The sequence below is a fragment of the Branchiostoma belcheri genome, unplaced genomic scaffold (genome assembly GCF_001625305.1).
Source record: "Branchiostoma belcheri isolate BF01 breed outbred unplaced genomic scaffold, Haploidv18h27 scaffold18, whole genome shotgun sequence".
In the NCBI taxonomy this organism is placed as follows: Eukaryota; Metazoa; Chordata; class Leptocardii; order Amphioxiformes; family Branchiostomatidae; genus Branchiostoma; species Branchiostoma belcheri.
The window spans coordinates 667,046-687,322 of NW_017803268.1; the positions used below are offsets into that span (position 1 = coordinate 667,046).

At 40.4% G+C, this 20,277-nt stretch overlaps 3 protein-coding genes across 12 annotated transcripts; 2 read left to right on the forward strand and 1 right to left on the reverse strand.

Moving 5' to 3' along the window:
- Nucleotides 1-467: 467 nt before the first annotated feature.
- On the forward strand, nucleotides 468-3,462 carry LOC109467480. Of its 2 annotated transcripts, XM_019765494.1 has the most exons (6): nucleotides 468-662; nucleotides 848-966; nucleotides 1,596-1,750; nucleotides 2,294-2,315; nucleotides 2,419-2,616; nucleotides 3,230-3,430. In XM_019765494.1, the coding sequence occupies exons 1-6, from the start codon at nucleotides 539-541 to the stop codon at nucleotides 3,365-3,367; spliced, it is 756 nt and encodes a 251-aa protein (XP_019621053.1). In that variant the 5' UTR covers nucleotides 468-538; the 3' UTR covers nucleotides 3,368-3,430. The 2 variants fall into 2 exon arrangements, with proteins under 2 accessions (XP_019621053.1, XP_019621052.1); XM_019765493.1 differs by lacking the exon at nucleotides 2,294-2,315 and having other exon boundaries at nucleotides 469-662; nucleotides 2,397-2,616; nucleotides 3,230-3,462.
- A 1,154-nt stretch (nucleotides 3,463-4,616) lies between these two features.
- LOC109467481 lies at nucleotides 4,617-8,006 on the forward strand. Its single transcript, XM_019765495.1, has 5 exons — nucleotides 4,617-4,771; nucleotides 5,383-5,474; nucleotides 6,132-6,286; nucleotides 7,177-7,396; nucleotides 7,737-8,006. Exons 1-5 carry the CDS (start codon nucleotides 4,648-4,650, stop codon nucleotides 7,869-7,871), a joined length of 726 nt encoding a protein of 241 aa, XP_019621054.1. The 5' UTR covers nucleotides 4,617-4,647; the 3' UTR covers nucleotides 7,872-8,006.
- A 1,378-nt stretch (nucleotides 8,007-9,384) lies between these two features.
- Nucleotides 9,385-20,118, reverse strand: LOC109467425 (glucose-6-phosphate exchanger SLC37A2-like). 9 transcript variants are annotated; one of them, XM_019765396.1, is made up of 18 exons: nucleotides 20,020-20,118; nucleotides 19,260-19,341; nucleotides 18,819-18,894; nucleotides 18,277-18,355; nucleotides 17,514-17,649; nucleotides 16,737-16,813; nucleotides 15,701-15,867; nucleotides 14,900-14,976; nucleotides 14,130-14,186; nucleotides 13,500-13,601; nucleotides 12,733-12,823; nucleotides 12,535-12,597; nucleotides 11,796-11,881; nucleotides 11,328-11,382; nucleotides 10,934-11,007; nucleotides 10,610-10,688; nucleotides 10,121-10,242; nucleotides 9,385-9,698 (listed from the first exon to the last, which is right to left on the reverse strand). In XM_019765396.1, exons 1-18 carry the CDS (start codon nucleotides 20,094-20,096, stop codon nucleotides 9,615-9,617), a joined length of 1,584 nt encoding a protein of 527 aa, XP_019620955.1. In that variant the 5' UTR covers nucleotides 20,097-20,118; the 3' UTR covers nucleotides 9,385-9,614. The 9 variants fall into 9 exon arrangements, with proteins under 9 accessions (XP_019620955.1, XP_019620953.1, XP_019620952.1 ...); XM_019765394.1 differs by having other exon boundaries at nucleotides 14,103-14,186; XM_019765393.1 differs by having other exon boundaries at nucleotides 14,100-14,186.
- Between the last annotated feature and the right edge of the window lie 159 nt (nucleotides 20,119-20,277).

The window sequence follows — 20,277 nt, forward strand, 5'->3', positions numbered from 1 at the left end:
CCCCCCCCCCCAGCAAAATCCTGGCTACGGGCATGGTTAGTGCTAGTCTTCACAGCTGTTCACACATTCGATTTGAATTGGTACCAGACAAAACATATACCAGACTTTCCGTTGTGTCCGGTATATTATCTATGTCCTGGTGTTTGCAATTGGCGGTACCCTACACGTGAAAATCGATTTTCTTCATTTTTTGAACTATTCGGGTTTTTTGAAAGAACAAAAATTGCAATTCCTGAATATCCTAAATTGTTATTCCAATACAGACAGCTTAAAACATGGCGATCCTTAACATAGCCTTTCATGCAGAATACTAGTACAACCTGTACATGTTTGTCTTCAATTCATATATTGAATCAAGATATGACAGGGTCATTGACTGAACGCACGTGAACTTGAGTACCACTCAGTTCCTAACCCAAGAACTGAAAATCTGATGCAACATTACAAAGGACTTCCTTACTAGTCAAATATGAGGAGTATAAATGCCGCCAGTGTCACGGGCCCTACATTGGTGTAGCCGAGACACTGTCAGGACAACATGTTGATACTTCTCCTCTCCACACTGGCCCTTGCTGGGGCACAGCATCGAAGCTTCGACGCGAACTACAACTTCGGACAGCTACAGCAGCCGATTGATACGGCCTTGGTCTTCGACTGTGGAAGTAAGTTATAATTATGGCTTCACCACATTATTATGTGTGGTGAAACATATTGTGTTCCCTCGTGTTTCTTCTCCTCCTCCTCCTTCTTCTCATACAAACAATAACCCTAACAGCAACCATCGTCGCCATGGCGATGTATGTTTTCATTGCCAGTATTGTTGAAAGTGTGATTCGTGAATTTCCAGGCAACCCGAACCGTGCGCTGCAGAACCCAAAGTTCACCTTCCGCAGCACGGATCCTAACGCGGACCCAAATCAACAGAGCCTAACGCTTCCAGGTTCTTTTATTCTCGAGGACTTTGAGGTAAGTTTAAGTTAAAATTTGCGGTTACATGGCTTGTATTTGTGGATTACTACTGTAGTCCATTGTCAACACACACACACACACACACACACACACACACACACACACACACACACAATCCCTGAGTTCCTTAGTTCCTTCACTGTATCATTGACTTCTTCCCAGCCTGCGGGGAGACCATTTTGACCTCCAACTCGATCTTCCTGTCAATCTGCGGTTACCCTCCCTTCCCTTGACCCTACATGTACACACAAGCAAAGACTTCAAAACCAAAACCTCCATACACAGAGGTAGCTAGGAAACAATTAGTACGAGACCATATTGTGTCGTAAGTAATAGTGTAATCCCACCGCTGCCACCAGTGTTATATATATTGAGGAGGGTACTAGAATGACTGACCACACTCGACAACGGCTTGGGCAAGACTGATTCAGAGACACGAGGTCCCTGTACTTTATTGGTCTTAATTGACACCAGATGTGACATCACAAGTCCTACCCCCTACACGAGTGTTCAAATTCTCTTATGATTTCGGATGATCCATGCCACTACTTTTCCATGTTGAAACATATACTGGGTGACTGTCTCCCACACACTACCACAAGCTGCTGCTTTACCTACTCTTCTAGATCGAAGTGACGAAGCCGATTGTCCGGCCGTTCTACGGGAGAGTTGAGGCCTGGAGGACCATCTGGCTCCTGGGCGGCGCCTCCAGCACCATTCAACTCGGGTGCATCGGCCTCTCTACCGACAATGTCGTAGGAATAGACGGGTTTGGAACTTGGTAAGGACTAAAATACATTATCATATAGCTAGCCACTAGATTATCTGGCTTTTTTTTCTGTCCATGCAATCCTGTTTCACGTAACATACAATGTGAGAGTTTTTTTCGGCAATGGAGGAATTTTATAAAGGAATTTATGTCAAATGACTGTGTCTGTTGGATAGGCTATATGATAATAACATTAATGCTCGCCTTATCCTCGGTGTATATGGTGATATAATCCCTGGTCAAGTGCGATAACAAGCTCATAAACAACCTCTTTCGCTCCGCTCACTCGGTGGTTTAATCGATGGTTATTGCACCTGACCAGGGATTATCTCACCATATACACCTTAGAGGTTCTGACTGGATTTCTACTTCTCGCCGCTATATGTAGCCGACCTAGGTGGCGCTTTTGCGGCGAGAACACAATCCCAAATGTGGATGAGTTTGTAACCCCCCCTCGTTCCGGTTCATCACTGGGGTGGACTTTCTGATACAGACTTATACTTTACCAACCTGATGAAACTATTTTCGGAGGTGTTGATGGCTTCTCATTTTTAGTGACTACGGCGATCTGTGTTCATGGAATGGGAAATGGACCCTTCTGATTGGTCGACGTCTTCTGGCTATATGATGATATACTATATTGTGTATTTTCCTAAAGCGACTATGGGGATCTCTGCGGGATCCTGGACCTGAACATTCCCATTAACGACACCACGGGTCAGCCCACCTGCTTCCCCGAGGCTATCAACCAGGGCATCCCGGAGGACCAGTGCACGTGTGAGGGCATCATCGCTCCCAAGGTGTACGCCACTCAGGGGTACAACAGGCTGATTGACTTCACCGACTTGGAGCCGGGAATGCTCACCTTCCTAGCTGAGGTGAGATAGCTGGTTCCACACTCAATAGCATAGATAGGACGTTTTACTGCAGTACCATTGAAAGTCACTAGGGTTGTCAAACGCCAAAGTACGATGGTCAATACTGTTTGTCTGGTTTGTCAACTGCCGGTCACAGACTACTATGATCTGATAGAATCACTGGATAGTATCCAAATCAGTAGAAGGAAATACATGTAGGAAAAATAATGAAGAAAACGGGGGACGATACCGACATCCAACCACCTGTTGCTCATTGGTTATTTAAGATCACGTGTCTAGACCAAATAGACTATGCACCCTGAAGAAGACCAAAATGTATCGGAATACCCTATCGAAAATTTAGACTTTGGATAATTACTACTTTTGCAAAGTTGTTAAAACTTGATTGTAAATTATCACATAGCCAGGAGGCGTACATAATCAGGTGGATCCATTTGCCATTGGTTATCAGGCCGTAACCTCAAAAGTGGTCCGTTATTAGAATAACCGACCACTTTTTGGACCGTACCTACGCTCACTTGGTGGTTTATTCGGTGGTTATCGCACCTGACCAGGGGTTATCTCACCATATACACCTTGGGAAGGGGCATTAACCTGTTACTAATCTATTTAGGGTGACTACGAATTCAAGTTGATCGCCGAAGACGATCAGGGAAATGAGGAGGCGTGTATCGCCATCAGGGTTCCTATTAAAGAGTACGTGGATCCCAACGACACTGGAGGCGGCTGGTTCTTCGGCAAGAGGCGCTAAACCTACCACTGACGTCAGCACAGGATTCAGACGTCTGAACAGGGTTCATGACGTCAGTGCAGGAATCATAACGTCAGTACAGAATTCATGACGTCAGCACAGGATTCATGACATCAGCACATGATTCAGTGACGCATGTAGTGAAGTGAATAAAATAAAAATGAAGTTGTGAATAATCATGCGTCTAGTAGTATGTTATGTACCAAAAATATGGATCGTGGTATAAGAGGGCAATATAATTTACAGTAACTGTTGCATTTTTATAACCTCTTACTAGGGCCGTACGGTACAGTACCCAATATCTTCGAATGAAAATTTGACACAAGTGACATTCAGGTAATTACGTAACATGTGCCTTGAATGAATGTTGACTATAAAGTTCGTGTTTAGTTTATTCAAGATACTATCATCAAGGCCCACCTAACTTCTCAAATCAAACATTTTTAACCTTTGATATGCAAAGAATGTGAACAAATTTACTGCATGGTGGACGTTTGTATTTATCATAAAATATATTTGTGGATTTTCAAGCCTGATAAGGCCTCAGGCAGGCTGTGGCAGAACCAACCACCAATCTTTTTTCATAACAAGCTAACTTTTGTACGACGTACGTGCACGGCCATCTACTAAGTACGTTTTATGGTCGCATGACGGTCGTACGGCCAATACGGCTAGGTCCTTAACAAAACACACGATCTACGACCAATCAAACGCACGGGTGTGAACGCTTGTGCAACTTCCGTTGCTTCCCTCCACTGATTATATAAGTTTAGCTTCTACATCCGATTGTCAATATTACAAAACCCGGGGACAAGATCGACCTTGCTTGATGAGGCCATGTTGATTTGATTATATGGATGACATCCCCGCGCGCATGAAGTTTTCAACCATACTGTAAATCGTACAAAACAGCTGCAAAATGATCAAATATAAACCTTAAGTTGAAAAAAAAAACAATATTGGAAAACGATGCCAATGTCGTAGAATGCCAAAATCTCAAACAAAAAAGACGAAAATGTAAAGAAATAAATTTGAATAGTAGATTATTCGCCAAACCATACTCTGTGTCATTTGTCCAACCTTCATGGCCACGTAGATTTCATCATGAACTTTTTTTGCAAAACTTTTTTGATTCGCACGCTCGCATCAGTTTTTGGGGTTCCCAGAGGATGTCATCCATATAATTAAATTGATATGGCCTGTTCAAATACAAGCTCTATAAATACCGTACGGTACACGTAGACAGGAGTGTTTTGTAGCCGGGACACTGTGAGGACACCATGCTGATATTCCTCCTCTCCACGCTGGCCCTTGTGGGGGCACAGCACAACCACTTTGACGAGCACTACAACTTCGGACATCTACATCAGCCGATCGAACAGACCATTGTCTTCGACTGCGGGAGTAAGTAGAACACGCGTTCTGTTTTAGTAAAAGGTTAACGGGTAGTCCAGTAGCGTTTTTGAGGCCGTATGTTAATCCACTGTGTCTACGTGTACGTCGGCACAGGTAGGTGCCTACAAATGTATGTATACCTCGCTGGAGTGACGAAAGTCGTGTAAAGTTGCCTTACCCAAGAACAAAACGTCTAATTTAATGAAAATTCAAAATTTAAATTTCACGGAATTCAAAGAGTCGAACCCATGTCATCTGGCGTTAACCTCCCAGCCATTCGACGCCAATTCTAATTTGGAATAAACTAAACAAACAAAAAAATTCAAGTAATTGTAACATTGCTATCACTGGTACACAAATATCGTTTGATTGGGGATATTCCTCTCACAGTCGTGATTCGTGAATGTGTCGTATATCTGTCTTGTGTCGGATAGGTTGTCGTAGGTCTTCGTCGGCGACATGCATCGGAATGTCGCTAAAACTCGTACGCTGTAGCCTGTACGCACATGATGAGTTAACAAAGTATAATATGTATGTATGCTCAATGGCTTTAAGTTAAATGTTTTGAAAGGATACAAGATTGAATTTTTCGACGAATAATTTTTTTTCTAAATCCTCAGGTAACCCCAACCGCGCCATTCAGAACCCAAAGTTCACGTTCAACAGAAATGACCTGGAACTACCTGGTACTTTTATCATCCAGGACTTCGAGGTAGGTTCTGATACATTTCACTGTAACCGTGTAGATATGTAAATATTGTACCTTTGGGAATGCATCTTCAGCAGCGACACCTGTGCTGCAGTGCAATGTGAACCAGTCAGAATTGCCCTGAGGAAGGTGACAGACGGTCACCGAAACGTCGACTGAAAAAAGACACTAAAAAGAGTATTTCTATTCAGTGACTTACCAACCTGATGAAACTACATGTATTCATATAGCTGTTCGGATGTAGTTTCTTTTTTTTTTCGAACAAAACAGGTAGTTTTCCAACGGAAGAGAATAGAGCTATAGAATGTCGATTTGCGTGTTGCATAGAATCTTACAATTACTTTAATGTTCTACAACTCGTATACTGACTAAGGATCTAATTCACGTGTAGTGGAAGTAATGATCTTAATGTTAAGGATAATCTCCAGGCAGATCATATGGCAAAACAGTATCCATTATATTGACCAGAGGTGTGCCCATTCGCCACCGAAAATCTAGGTGGCTGATGGTCACTCCTCTGGCCAATGGATACTGTATTGCTGTATGATCTGTTTGGATATTATGGACACTACTATAGCCAATAGATACGGTTTTGCTACTGTACTGAATAAAAAAAAGACTGCCTGGAAAACTCAATATTTTCCTTTTCTCTCTAACCAGATTGAAATCACGAAGCCGATCCCCCGGCCGCTGTACGGCAGGGTGGAGGCGTGGCGGACCATCTGGCTCCTGGGCGGGGCGGGCAGCACCATCCAGATCGGGTGTTTCGGGCTCACCAGCTCCAGTACGGTAGGACTGGATAGCGTGGGAACATGGTAAGGGGCTGGCCTAGGCGTCTAGCTAGTACGGTAGGACTGGACAGCGTGGGAACATGGTAAGGGGCTGGCCTAGGCGCCCGGCTTCTATAAGATATGTACCTTCCTTGGTCTCAGAAGCGCCTGGAGGACTGTTTGCCGGGGCGCTACGCTCTTTAAAATAATAGGAGCAAGCGAACCTGAGTGAGCGAGTGCCTTCTGTAGCTGCCTGTTCCCCTCAGTTAGGTTCCTACATGTTGCACGGTCCAGGGCTCTAGACTCTGCTTAATCTCCAAGCACATCTTTTTGGTGGCTGCAAAGGCTGTACTAAATTGGCCAGGCAGTATCCATTTGCCAGACAGTTTAATACCATCGGCCACCCAGAGTTGGGTTGGCGTAAGAAAATATACCAATACAAGGAAAGAGAGCCAGATAAAACGTCTAAAAACGCGCCAGAAAATAAGCCGAAGTCCAAACATCTACTTGCAGAGTAGACCCTGCTACCTTTAAAAGTTTTCCACAGATCTTTCAACCATTTTCATGGTCCGGATGTTTCCTTGGCTACAGAAACTGCTAGAGGTTTGCCTTGATAGCCCCAGCGAGAGATTTCTATCTTCTGCAGCCAGAGGTTGATGGGGGGGGAGATCGTTAGGTTCTTATATATGGCCCGTTTATTTGTCGCTGCCCCCACCACCTTGAGTCGCGCATGGACCCTCTCTGACCACTTGAATACTGCCTGGTCAATTTGATACAGTATTTTTGCCACCTTAGGATCTGCCTGGACATTAAGATTTCTCCACCCCGGCCTCTACGCGTTTGTACGCTGCAGTAGAAGTACATAAAAGAAGATAGTCTTTAGTATCTAAGAACAGCAACAATAAATTAGGTACATTGTTGTTTTCCCCCTACAGCAACTATGGGGACCTCTGCGGGATTCTGGACCTGAACACTCCCATTAACGACACCACCGGCCAGCCCACCTGCTTCAATGAGGCTATGAACCTGGGCATCCCGGAGGACCAGTGCACGTGTGAGGGCATCATCGCCCCCAAGATCTACTCCATCCCCAACTGGAACAACGAAGTGGACCTGACCGACCTGGAGCCTGGACTCCTCACTTTCCTCGCAGAGGTAGGCTAGGCTAGGCCGAATAAAAAAAAAATGTCGACCCACGCTAGCAAAAAGACCCTGTAGCCTTTTCTATCGACAGTTGGTAAGGCTATGACCCATCTAAATTTCAAACCCTCTGCATTCTGAAATAGTTTTGGGGAGTAGAAATTTGAGACTAAAAGAGACTAGAACATCTGTGTCCGATTAAGACCAATAAAGGCCAGAGGTCTAGTCTGGAGCGTACACTCGTTGTGTCAAGGCCGTTGATCTAAGTCTCTGTATATCGACACTTTACACATGGTGTCAGCGGTGGGATACGAATCCATGCCATCGAACCCATGCCTTCTTTTCTCTGTTACAGGGTGACTATGAACTGAAGTTGATCGCCGAGGACGATCAAGGTAATGAGGAGGCGTGTATCGGGGTCCTGGTGTCGGTTAAAGAGTGGGAGGACCCTAACGCCACTGGCGGATGGCTTTTCGGCAAGAGGCGCTAAACCTACCACTGACGTAACACAGGTTTCATGACGTCATTAGGTTACGTCATCAAATGACGCGCAGGAAATGACGCGTAGGAGTCAATAACAACTTGACTGAGAAATGACTAATAAAAACAGAGTTATGAACCATATGCGAAGTCTTTTGTGCATCATCAAATGGTACACTAAGTCTTGTCATCTTAGGCTACATAAAGATGAAATATTTTAGCCCGAGTGGTGCCCTAGCTTGTTTTCCAGGGCTCTTATAAATAGTTCAAGTATTAAACATACAACAACGTCTAAATATTTGAACTTTTATTCAGCCTGTCACACTTCCCGTTTAGAACTTTTATTCAGTGTGTGACAGGCTAAATAAAATTCTAAACGGGAACTATGCGGCTCCAGATGTCTTACTGAGGGACGACTGCGTGTGCAAGATGTCGGTAGCTTGAGGAATGAATCCCCTCTACTATATAACGTCTAAATATTTGATAACCTTGAAGGACAACTATAGGATTTCTGTATTGGACCAAGGTTTCAAGCCCCATGATTGGACCAAAAATCTAGATTTTTAACCTCCTTGACTCAAGGGCAGGCAGTCAATTGAAATGATAGACTTGTCACGTCAGTGTAAGACCTGATACATGTATTTGTCTGTCATTGTATGAAAAAGAAACCACATAGAGATCATAACGATAAACTCATGACTATTCTCCTCATTAAAGCTTTAGGTACATGTAAGTCACAATTTTGCGAGCCTTGAAAACAAGTACTATTCCCATGCAGAAACATTTACGTAATCCTGTGTAGAAGCTACAATGAACAAGATTGTTTTTTTCATTGGACACTTGTTCATAAAAGGCCAGTAGAATGTTCCACAGACTTTTTTAAATACAGATCATTGCATCTGTTTATATTTTTAGCAGAATATATCCATGCAAGTTGCAAAACATTCATCTTTTTTAACGTCATTTAGTGTCAACATATCAGAGACTATAAGAATGAAGCTGGAAGTATGAAATTCATGTTGAACATGCTTTTACGATTGAAGTATATGAAGCTATCTTTGTGTTATGCTATGCATTGCAAATTGTAGGTTTAACACATAACCAAAGGCACCATTTTATAATTCTTTTTACCCTTTTCTGTATGAAACTACAGTTTTTCTCAAAAATTCTTCTCCAAATGGACCCATCTTTGTTTTACGCTATGCATTGCAAATTTTAAGTTTAAGCAAAGGCAACATTTTATAATCCTTTTTTCCCCTTTTTTGTACGAAACTATTTCTTCTTCAAATTGGAATCTAAACTTTGGTACATGTATTAAAAAAGTATCATCTGCAACTATGCTAGACCTCTTGAATGGACTGGATGAATAACAAAAATATTATACAGAAATGTAGATTGAAACTTTACGTTTAGAAAAAATGACAGCCAAGAAGATCTAAAAATTAGCCAGAATGACTGAGGAAGACCAGAGTGACTGGTCAAAAGCTCTAGGTGACAGAATTTTTGGTGTTGGATCAAAAAGATAGCCAGAATAATATCCATTTAAGTTATAACCCTCTAATTGTGGAGGTAGCCTTTTGTTTGAGAATTTCAATATCACCGGGTTAAACAACATAAAAAAATCTTTTGATCATATAATGTACATCAATATCATCCCAGTCCTCTGCATAGTTATAATTTATATCTATTCTTGTGTATGAATTTTAGTTTCATCTGAATGTTCTTCATTTGGCAGGACAGTCATTTCCAATGGTCACGTAACGTTGGATGTCTCTTGTTCAAAACAGCGACCGGTGCACCAACCTTTTATTTCCTTTACAAATACTCTCAACAGGAACTGGAAAAAAAACAGCATAAAAATGAGCGTATAATAACAATTCTTCTGGATAATGTATATTCTTCATATTCTTTATATCCTATGTACCAGCATAATCAGCAATGGCTTAAATTTCAATATGGATAATAATGAGTACTAGTATATCTACATCAGGACATTACAACCATCCCTGAACAGAGACGGGGGGCGCCACAGACTTTCCGCAACCTATGATCCACTGCTCATGGAGTCACTTGTGTTATCTGCGTGACGTCACGGAAGCGGTGGATTGTTCATTCCTTAACAAAGACTGGAGTTGTACAGTCGAAAATTTGGGTGAGTCCAATTTGTTGTGTTGGAAATTGCAGTTTAAACTTGTTTCATAATAATGAGCATAGTTTGAATGATGTAGGTATTAGGTTTATGCAAAAACTTTGACCTACCAGACAGGCCAGTACATCTGAAGCCATGAGCATATAGAAGACGTTGTCCCATTGGGCAGCTCGTTGTTCAGACCCTGCCTTGTTCAGGATGATACCAGCTAACAGTGGACCAACTGCAGCACCTGTTACATGTAGGTTCTTTCTTAACACTACAATACCTCTCTCGCATGTAGCACATGTATCTTGCTTTGGAGACCAAAATGTGAAATACTGGTAAACTTATGGTAAATTTCAAATTTAGAATGTGTATGCATGCTAGACTTAATGAGAACAAATGTTAAACATGCGAATAAAGGAGGCCTGTTTTGCGAAATGCCTCAAACCTTTCCAGGACTACACACGATAACAATGATATGCTAACATTTAGAAAACATCATGCCTTCTTTTGAGATTTGAGATGTAATGGAGAAATACAGTGAGTGTGTTGGTCCTATCTTTGCATTGATACATACATGTAACAAGTTATATAGAATCTTATTCTGCACTTACCTATAGACCCTGTTCCATCTATAATAGCTGTGACAGTGGACAGGGCTTTGGCATTTCCCTTCAGACTTTTATGTGTTCCCTAGAAGGAAGGTTAAAACACTTTCGAATAGATTTCCTGGTATGGGTACATACACCAGGTACTCAATATAAAGTACATGATTGTATAACTTATAATACTAGCTTGGGTTAAAGCATTGGTACAGACATGTGTATGAGCTTGTGTTTCATAAGTATCAGGTACAGTGCTTACAAGTTTTATCACTGATGATCATGTACATTCTAAGCACATAAGGGTACATTCTGAAAAAAATATATTATATATACCAGATCGGCAGACACAGCTGTGGTGATGAGTGCATAGGGACCGTTCACTAGGAAACCCAGGGCTGCTAGCATACCTGTTAGATATTGCAGAAATTTAAAACAAAAGAAAAACAGAAAAAAACTGCATTCAGGCCAAGTTGCCTTTTCACAAATTTATAATTGAGAAAAAGATAGGCATGCATGTGTGATTATCAAAACCACTTATTTCAAGTGAGCAATCTATATAAGTATGTAAAAACCGGTATACTGTGTTCTTGTCAAAAATCAAGATAAAGACTACAACACAATGCCCATTCAAATACATGAAGCCTGCAAAATCTTAAGATTATTACAGAGTTTCCTGCAATTTTGCAAGAAACAGAGTTGCCTCATGACTAAAGCACATGTAACATACCTATGGCTGTTGATGTGGATGGTTTGGTTTGAAAGACAACCTGGGTCACATAGAGCTGAAATAGAGGAAACAAACAGGAACGTAAAATAATGTCAAGATTTCAGATTTCATATCAGATTCTAATATCTTTTTTTACCGGTATGATTCTTTTATCTTTACATAATATATTATGATGATATTATTTACATTTTCAGTTTTATACAGTTAACCCAATGGTTTTAAACTCATATTAAGACCACAATGTATAAAAAGTAGTCCAAAATGCCAATGAAAAATTAAACCACAAGTAAAATGTGGCAGCACAGCAGTAGTCTTAATTTGTATTGTAAATGAAAAATACACATTTCATACAAAATATGCCTACTAGTACTACACCAAAATTATATATACTATAACTCTATCCCATGACATTGTTGTCAGCTACAGATATGTGTGCAGTATCAAAGTATAAAATCAGACAAGACTTACCATAGGTGCACCAAGTACCAGCATGACCACACAACATGTGGCCCTCCCCCCTGTAAAGTCTGAAATGGTACCTGCCAAGAAACCACCTATAGGGAACATGTAGGACAGTTTTAAGAACATTCAAATACAAACAGCAAATCCTACATGTATATCTTCTGCTCAAAATTAGCAAAACATCCAAATTCTACAGTTAGGCCTAGGAAAAAAAATGTTTTGTTTCCTGTTTCAGTCCTGACAAAAATAGGGTCGGTAGGTAGGGATTATCTTTTGTTTTTAGACTTTAGTGGTCTCTAATGATCCAACTAAAATACAGTTTAACAAAGTAAAAGTTGCAAGAGGAGGCTTATATTTTTAATGTCAATGTTGGAAAACCGATTGTACAACATTTCATCACTCAGGTGTCAGATCATGGAGCTAAAAATAGTCCATCAGCTTAAAAATGTATGTCCTTTGCAGTTATCCACATAAAAAAAAGACTAGGGTCGGCAGTTTTTTCTAGGGTCGGTCGGGAAACAGAAAACACATTTTTTTTCTAGGCCTTACTTTTTGGCAGAGGTATAGCATTGTTTAGGTTAAATGTGGTAATCTGTCTTTGAAGTGAAGGATAATTATATGCACTATTGGTCAAATACATAAATAGAGAAATAAGAAATAATTGGAAAAATTAATGCTCAACTCAACAACAACAAAACCAAACAAAACCAAAAAGGTATAATTTTCTAAAACAGACACTACTTACCCACAATCCCTCCCACATCAAAAAGAGTTGACATGTCTCCTGATACAGTGGGACTGTAGTCCTCTGTAGAAAACAACACAAATAATATATTTCATGCATACCATGGTATGGAGTGAAATACAAATCACACAAGTGATTTTCAAAATCACACAAGGAAAGCACATTGACCAATCAGGAACACTGAAACAAATACCCTACCTTCATCCTTGATGTACTTTGGCAGCCAATAGAGGAAGGTGTAACTGACCAGCTTGGCAAAGAACAGACACATGCTGAACTCTATCACTCCCTATAGTAAAGAAAATTTATGTCCAGTTTAGTAAAAGAAATGTTTTCATAATTGTCTGATAATTTGGAAGAATTTCCATTGAAAGTGTAATAAGATTATGAAATATTCATGACAAAAATGTTCATAACACATGTTTGGTACATAAATATACAACAAAAAATGGAATCATAATTGATGCTACAAGTAAGATATAAGAAAAAACAAGTAAAATCTGAGATTTTATACCTCCGGCGCCGCAGGACTAGGGTTTTAAACAAAGAATTTATCGAGACTGGACACCCCTCTGTGCAAGGGGTCAGCTTCGTGGACGAGACCGACAATACCTAATACACGCCAAAGGTCAACGGTCGCGACCACTTTCACGCTCAAAGGGGTGTTCTGGGGCCACCAAAAGGCACCATTTTCAGGCCCGAAAACACATAAACAATAAAAACAAAAGAACGTGCATCATCTGCAGCTCAATAGCAAAACATATACCGAGTCTCAAAAGAATCCGTCCATCCAAACGCGAGAAACAGCTGCGAACATGAAAATCTAAATCTCTCACAAAACCCTTCCGCGGAAGGATGTCTCCTCCCCCGGAGGTAACTAGAGTCAATGGCAATACATTTAAATATATATCATGAAATATTTTTTTTCTTGAGAAGTATAGTACAGTTAGTGCAAAAGAACTTACAGGAATTTTTAGAGCACCCAAAAAACTGATGGCTTTTGGGTTTGACGGACCCCCTGATAGCGGCTTGATTTCTTCACCCAGCAGTGGCTCTGAATCAGCAACCTGTAAACAAACAAACAAGTAAATAAACAAACAAACAAACATCAAACAACATAAGATAAACAAAATTGTATCTCATCTTTGGCAGGGTACAGAAAAACCTTATTGCCCAAAGAAAGAACTTCTGAAGGTAATGCCACAAAATAATTGCTGGTAAAGAGCAGTGTGGTTATGGCTCACTGGGGACACCTAGCAGCACAGCTATGTATTGCAATCAGTTTGCAGAAACGAGCTGGACTGCTTTCTTTCTGCACATTTTGAGCATAGTACTCATCAAACCCAGAAGCAAGACAGAGAGCAGTATGGTTATGGCTCACTGGGGACACCTAGCAGCAGAGCTATGTATTGCAACCAGTTTGCAGAAACAAGTTGGACTGCTTTTTTTAAGCACACAACTCTTGAATATCAAACCCAGGAGCAAGACAGCAAGAGTAGAGGACAGCCTACACCATCTATCTACCAACCACCAGTTTTCTACAACAAGAAGAGGAATGTTACAACCACCGGTAATGATGCAACCTCGGGTACAACCTCTGTAGTCTCAGTCTCAGACTCTTCGTTAAAACAGCGCTCACACAGTGGGATATGCTGCTGTGAGTGTGCGGGTAAGGTCTGTTAGCCAGACTAACAAAAGCAGTAAAGGCCACACCAATTTAATTTCTTGGTTAACGGATTTTTCTACAAAAATAATGGAGCGGGCGGGCGAAAGAAAATAAAAATAAAAACAGGAGCCATGAAGTCAACACACAAGGCATTTTGCAGTTGATTCTGAATTGTTTTTTTTCAAATCAGAAAAAAATGAAGTGGGCGAATCCGTTAACCAAGAAACTAAATTAGTGTGGCCTAATCACATTAACTTTGTAGAATGAAACAAACAGAATGCAAGAGTTACAGATTATATGCATGAATTTAAGATGAAAAAAAGAGATGGGTAGTGGATAAATATTCACTAAATAAATTCTTAGATCAAAGAGGTACGAATGATGAAATGGAACTGAATGATGATTTAGATTTGGGGAAAAAGCAGAAAATAGGAGGATACAAATTCATTAACTCACTTCTCATTTGCTGTTGTTTCACAGCTTTTCAACATGAAAAGCTACTTGAATATGCACGTCAAGAAAACAGTTAAACTGTTGCTAAATCAACTGGAAATATTTTCGAAATTTTTCCAACTGTTTGAGTAACCATTTTCTTGTGTATCTCATACGTAGATGTCTAATCTTCATCAGCGTACCTGGGTGTGCTTCAATTCTACATTCTATAGTACTAGTGAGTGTGCCACACTTGTGTTGACATACCGTGGGTCCATCAGCTTGTACTGTGTAGCTGTCTTTCCTCCCCTTGTCCTCCATCACTATCCCTACTTCCTTTGGTTCTGTTGAAGGAAAATGATATGGAATTGTAAAAAGTACATGTATTAAACATAACAGTATAGAGTTCCACAACATATTTCAACAATACATTTAGTGAATGTGTCACATAGCCTGCTGGACTTCAGGGCTATAGGTTTGGGTGATACCCAAAAATACATATATAAGTACCTGTGTGTATAGAGCTTGTTTTAGACCTACGTGTATTTCAAAATGCTTCAAGTATCAAATGTGTTACGAAATGACAGAAAATGTCAATATCAGACAAGTTTCTAGCCTATTTTAGCTACAAGTCCGAGTCCTACAAACTGCGGAGAGGACTCGGGAGCTGATATAGGTTTGATAGGTTTGATAACCAGGCCACACTGACTTAATTTTATAGATGACATCCGCGCAGGCATTGATTTTTGGCTGTTCTCAAAAAAAAAAAAAAGAAGGCTCTGGTCTGGCTCTAGGCCTGGGTAGTCAATGGTAGCTAGTGACAATATGGAAATTCCGCAACAAAACAGCATGTGCCGGTTTGTCAGATATGTTGCTATGTACATATGTACTACAGTAACTGCAAATTCACAATACCACCTTTGTATTCTTGTGGTTTAGTAGCATTTTTATTTTTGGCCAGATTTTTTTATTCGCACGCTCGCATCAGTTTTGGGGTTCCCAGAGGATGTCATCCATATAATCAAATCAACATGGCCTAAGCCTCAATCCTTTAGTTCTGTAGCCCACCTGTGATGAGGAAGAAGAAGGCCAGGATCCCTACAGACGCGATGATGATGCCGGGAACGACAAACGACAGACCCCAGGCCTCCGACACGAACGCGGCGGCGATCAGAGAACCCAGGATGTTCCCCACAGACGTGTGAGAGTTCCACAGACCCATGATGAAACCTCGTCTGAAACAAGATGGTTAGATTTTAAGAGGCATTAAGGAGGCCATATACACATGTAATAGTATATCAGGGCCCTCCAACCATCACTTAACACAGACCCAGGACGATAAAAACTCCCTGGCACTTTTGATCAATTGCTGACGTGACATATCTCTAAAGTCTCATGTGAATAAGTTCACGTCTCTATAACCATAACTCTCGCGTAATCATGTTTTGAAGTTTTTGGTCATTAATTATCCTGATGAAGGTAACAGTGGTCGCTGAAAATTTGATCTCTGTGTAATCTTTGTGTTGGAATAAAGTTCAATATTTTACTACAACATAGTCAGATATTTGAAAATGTTTCTTCCAGAGATTAAACAGTACCAGCTAGCCAGTCCATTGGGCCTTTATAAGGGGTTATGGACAGTAGAATTCTGCAGACCCATGATGAAACCCCGTTTTTTTGGCGACGCCTCAGGGGGGAGCCTAATGGCACAGTATTGTGTGTAGTTTGCAAGAATTCTAGGAATTGTACAGGCATTTTTTTCCACAGGCATGGCATGTCTACAGGCATGTTGATGGCACACTTTTATGGACACATTCCTACGTAGTCCTACATTCTTGCCCACATACCCACATGCCTTTCAAGTGGAAGTTTTACATTCTTCCCACATTTCTTCCCACATGCCTTCCAAGTGGAAGTCCTACATTCTTGTTAGTCATATGTTTTCTTGCAGAGTTGATTTTGATAAAGACAAGACTAGTATACATAGCTGCCATAGCTGTCTGCCATACTAGTATTAACAAGGAGTTTTGAATAGCATTTCCTTTGCACTAATTTTTTATGAATGTTAGATCTCCTGACCTCTGACAGTTGACCTGTGACCTACCTTCCCTTCCCGAACCAGCTGCCCACACAGGTGACTACAGCTGGCCAGCCGGTCGCCTGTACCACTCCTGCCACAGCCTGGGGGTGGGCAGGGTCAGTATGTTAGAAAAATTAACATTTTTATACATGTTTAACGTTACAGTATCACTTTAAATAAAAACTTTATATTTGAATGAATGGATGAAGGAATGAACAGATGATTGGATGAAAGACTGAATGAGTAAGTGAATGAATGAGTGAGTGAGTGAGTGAATAGATGGTTGGGTGAAAGACAATGAGTAAGTGAATGAATGAATGAGTGAGTGAGTGAGTGAGTGAGTGAGTGAGTGAGTGAGTGAGTGAATAGATGGTTGGGTGAAAGACTGAATGAATAAGTGAATGAATGAATGAGTGAGTGAGTGAGTGAGTGAGTGAGTGAGTGAGTGAGTGAGTGAGTGAGTGAGTGAGTGAGTGAGTGAGTGAATAGATGGTTGGGTGAAAGACAATGAGTAAGTGAATGCATGAATGAGTGAGTGAGTGAGTGAGTGAGTGAGAGTGAGTGAATAGATGGTTGGGTGAAAGACTGAATGAATAAGTGAATGAATGAGTGAGTGAGTGAGTGAGTGAGTGAGTGAGTGAGTGAGTGAGTGAGTGAGTGAGTGAGAGTGAATAGATGGTTGGGTGAAAGACAATGAGTAAGTGAATGAATGAGTGAGTGAGTGAGAGAGTGAATGAACGAATGAATGAATGAACGAACGAACGAATGAGTGAGTGAAAGAATGAATGAATGAATGACTACCTGTACTATAACAAAGAAGGCCACAGTGTGAATGTTCCAGTAGTAACCCAGGCCAAACAGTGCCGTCATCAGCCCGCTACTGAGCATGCCCAGAACCAGGAAGTACCTCAGGTTACTCCGCTCAGCAATGTGGCCACTACAAAAATGAAGAACAATTATCAAAACACTAATATTTATCATATTTTGCAATATATACCCCAAAAGCATTCATTTCATGGAATTCTATATAAAAAAGCCCGGTAGTGCTAATTAATAAAAATGACTACCAGACATTTTCCACAATTATCACAACCTAAACAAGGACAAAGGCACGCAGTCTGGCCGACAAAGGGAAGTTTAATGCAGTGACTCTTCCAGAAGAAACACTGGCCATTATATATACATGTATGTACAGTTAACTGTTGAGACATATAGAGACTATCTATACTTTCAGATACTATCTCTCTATAGTGGTCACTTGTCTATAGTGGTCAAATTTGGTCAGTCCCTTGAGTGACCACTATAGACAGGTTGGACTGTACATGTGTATGTTCTTTTTCCATCTAATAAACTTTTCTGAACCTGCAGGACAACGTACATTTTACAGACAACTTTTTTTCTATCCTGTGCCTTCTGAAAATAAAACAATTGGCATATTTTCTACAAATGAATTTGTTTTTAACCTTCTCCCTGCTGCCTAACCCCATAACCAATACAGATATGGTGAGAAACAGCTTACTTAGCAGGCTGAAGGGTTAAATAGATAAAATCACACTAGGCTTACCTGAAGAACATGCCCCCAGCGTAGGCGAACAGAAAAGCGGTGTCCAGGTCTCCAAACAGGGACTCATAGTCACTGCCATCTGTAAATACGCGTGTATTATCTGCAAATGCATTTTCTTGTGCATGCGTTTGTTTTATTTAATTTTCTTCTTACGTAATTATGTAGGATGGAAAATTAGGGTTTTGCAGTGTTTGAAATGCCCTCGAAAATATAATAGTACAGTAGATTTACAAAACGCACATTTTTGGAAAATCACGCAAATAGAGCCACAGCTAAAGTTTCTGTATATACAGTAAGTTCATACAATACAAAGAGAGTTGAAAACAGTTTTATCTAACAACATTTTAAGCATTCAAGCATTGAAGTATGGGATGTTCAATTTGTATTTTCAATATTATTATCATAATTGATGGCTTTGTTTCACTGACAGAAATTCAATCCCTTTGCAAACTTGCCAGTCATTCCATCAACAGATTTATGTGTACTTAAGTACCACAGTGTTTCAAACAGACAAACAGATAGACATAATACAGTGGACTCACCAAATGGCTTCCATGAAGAGCAGTTTGCTGTGTTGGTGTTGTTTTGGGTGGTGTTGCAGTTTTTATGGAGCTCATTCTGGTGAAGATAAAAGTAGGTTATAGAAGTACATTTTGCAGTAGTATTAAATGGTTCAAATATCTTAGTGTACATTCAGATCTGACAATCTGGCCCCCCTAGGATTGTCAGAGTCCTTTTGGTTTGGTTTTCGTTTCTTGATAATGATAATTCTGGCATTCTCATATTTACATGAATGAAGCGAGGAAACTTGTGTTAGGTGCCTTTCCAAAGGGCACATGGTTAGTGACTTTGGGAGGATTCGAACCCGAGACCTCTTTGTTCCAAGACGAATGCTCTGCCATTGTGCCATGCGACCCTACTTTGACCCTTTGACTCTCGACATGAGGTTACGTCAAACAGACAAACAGAAAAAAGTGTGTTACCTTGACAATACTGATGGGTTTCCGTGACAGGTGGTAGCTGGTATAACACAGGAATGTCAGGAACAGGGTCCACAGCTGGTAACTAGATGGTCAAAGAGGGGGGCAACAAAAGTACATGTATTACTATCACCCTGTTCATAACATACCTCACATAGCAATTGTACATTATTGGAAAACTGTTTTACATTTATTAGTAATATACAATTTGCTACAATTTAACTGTTGTTACTTGTAATTTTCTTGACAACTTTGGTTTTGTATATTGTTATGGCAGTGGAAATCATACTTATAGTTTTAGATCCTTCGTAAAATATGTTTACTCGTTCTTGCTTACAGAACAGTATCAAAACCCGTAGTATGTACAAGTAACTACTAGTACAGTGCTCAATAACATTAAAACGTCACTCATTAAAATTCAAAGGTCAACATATTACTAGACCTTTGATTTTTCATCATTTTCAATTAAAAAACAAGTCATGTATTTAAAGATTACAAAGGAAGATGTCACAAATGACAAGACAGGGAATGGCACGATGCTATTTTACTGTTGTTTACGTGGCCGAATGAATTTACATGATCTAACGCGTTATATAAGTATAACGTTACATGTAGTGGGTGGGAGGGGTACACCTTGTTCTAGGGTGTCGCCGGCAAATCTTAAAAAAACGTCCCTAAAAAGGGGGTTGCTTTTGCCAAAACTTGGCCAGATAGTAAAATATTGCTTCCGTGATCTTTGAAACTGAGAAGAATGTCTACTTACACTTTCTGTCGGTCCCAACAAGGCGTCAAACCGAGCCACTGTAAGAACCGAATGCCGGGTGGACCTCGTACCGCCATCTTGTCTTGTCCAACAACTTATGGAGCCGTCCACAAATTTTTAAGGGGTGTGGTGGTAAATGTAAAATTATTGTGCATACAGGAATGCCCTATTTATCAAGTTTTTAATGATATTGTATTCGAAAATAACCATCTCAGTAAATTTGAGTATGAGTATTCTATTTAGTAAGTAGCGTTATAC